General features: G+C 46.7%; 1 protein-coding gene across 1 annotated transcript in view; it reads right to left on the bottom strand.

Annotated features, from left to right (window-relative positions):
• PSD3 (pleckstrin and Sec7 domain containing 3) overlaps positions 1-785 on the bottom strand; it is a 14,457-nt gene extending 13,672 nt beyond the window's left edge. Inside the window, exons 1-2 of the mRNA XM_009334321.1 lie at positions 753-785; positions 383-491 (exon numbers count right to left, since the gene is read on the bottom strand). Coding sequence (XP_009332596.1) covers positions 383-491; positions 753-785 — 142 coding nt within the window. The remainder of the gene's footprint in view (positions 1-382; positions 492-752) is intronic.
• Positions 786-2,019: the final 1,234 nt, after the last annotated feature.

Below are 2,019 nucleotides of genomic sequence, written 5' to 3'. Positions count from 1 at the left end.
AGGACCTCCAGGCAGAGATGGCCGTGTTTCGGCATGTGTAATTGCAGAACGTGTGGCTGAAACAACTCTGCTGCAGAGAGGTGCTGGGATTCCCTCCGCCAACATCTCTGGCACACGAGTCCCTGCTGTCACATCGAGGTGGCCCGGGTGAGCCAAAGAGAAAGATGAGGGCGTAAGACAGGGAACTGCTGTCATTCTGTGGTGCCAAACCAGCAGGCTCCTTTGGTCTGGTACTTGCACTGTGGTCCAGTGAAGGCCAGGTAGCACACTTGAGCGAGCCCTCATGGGGTCATTAGGGAGGAGCTTCTCCAAAACTTTCCTGAGGGGCTTAAGAGATTTCTTTTTTTTTTTTCCCCACACAATAATAATAAATAGCACTTACCCATTTCTGAAGGCTTCTCTTCTTCCAAGCCAAATAAAAATTCATATTTGGCCTTGGCAACAGTCTGGGCATGAGCCGATACATCATTATCCCACACAAGTGCTTCTGCCTGTAGAGTCAAAATAAACAAAGCTTATCTACCTGTTAGTGAAAAAACAGCAGCAGGAACATGAAAGCCCTTCAGGTGGGCTGTCATGTAGGATTTTCAAAGTGTTCATTTAACAATATCACCACCAAGATCAACCAGAGCAGACATTGGCCAGCTCAGAGTGCTTTTGAAGAGCTCACCTCTCTGTCTTCGAACGCAAGCGTTTCAGTATTACGCAGCGATGTTAGAGCACCCAACTCCTCACATCTTTAGCCAGCTTACCCGCTGCAAGGCCAACAGCAACTGGGCAACCATCTCAGTAATACCAGTTAGGGTTAAAAATGCCTAGAGAATAGTATCAGAAATAGCAAATTTGAGTATGGATGTTGCAAAACTGGGACCCATGGGAAAACCATAAGTGGGGCAGGCTGTTTCTCTGGGAGGAGACTGGCATGGAGAAAGGGAGGAGCAAGGGCTAGAAGAAGGATGATCAAAAATGGGAAAGAAGATAATAAGGTATGCAAACGCGTGGCGAGTGCTGTGAGGGCCCCTGTTTGTGCAGCCCCTCGCCTGACCACCGCCATCTAGATCAGGACAATAGCCAGCCTGTTTTTATGACCATACCACACAAGTCAAACCTGCTTCTGTGGCCATGAGGCAGGGAGGGGGCACAGGGTGGTCTCCCCGGTTAGCAGGGGAGCACCTGGGGGGGACAGATGGACAGACAGATCGAGCATCCCGGTGCCACCTAGGCCTGGTGCCACCAGCACCTTCCGACCGCTTCCTACTCATAAGAAGCAGTTTGACACAGTAAAGGTCCAGTTTCTCAGAGGAGAGAAAGACTGCAGGACTAAGATTAAAATTAGTTTTCTGAACAGGTGAGGACAAATCAAATCTCTGAGATAAAGCACACACCAGCACTAAACTGTAGTGCAAAAACTGTCTGCAGTCGGCATTAAGTTTCTTCCCAGCTGGGCAAGATGGAGCCCGTAACTCTTCTGTCTGAAGTGACAGATGAAATTAATCATTAACTCTATAAATTCTTCAGTGACCTTTATATTCATACCCTATGTCTGAGGCAGCCAACTGTTATGGCATAGCAAGTCATTGCATGGTTCACACTGGCAAAGGCCTTAGCTTACAAAAATACTCTTTAAAAAAAAGAAGCCAGATGGAACATTCTGCCCTCCAGGACAATAATAACTTTTATGCAGTTCCACCAAATACCTTAAGGTAAGCGTCAGCTACAAACAGAAATTCAAAGTACAGGAGACACATAATTCACAGGAACGGTCAAGGCTCTTTAATCAGAGATGGATGGAATCACAAATCCATACATTCCTCCAAGGTCAGCTCTCCAAAAATTACATTTTCTTCCAAGAGCATATTGACAAATAACTATCTTGCCCCATGCCCTAGAGCTGTTTTGTTCCAGGTTTTCCTGGCCTTTTACCCTCATTTCTTCTCCCACTTTTCTGCATTGCACCAGTTCTGCAGGATTTAGTCCAACACACCTCTGTAATAAGTGGGCAGTAGATCTTATGCAGAG

Source organism: Pygoscelis adeliae, unplaced genomic scaffold (genome assembly GCF_000699105.1).
Source record: "Pygoscelis adeliae isolate BGI_AS28 unplaced genomic scaffold, ASM69910v1 Scaffold311, whole genome shotgun sequence".
NCBI classification, from domain to species: Eukaryota; Metazoa; Chordata; class Aves; order Sphenisciformes; family Spheniscidae; genus Pygoscelis; species Pygoscelis adeliae.
Note: the sequence above shows the minus strand (reverse complement) of the source record. Positions and strands in the feature narration are given on the sequence as shown.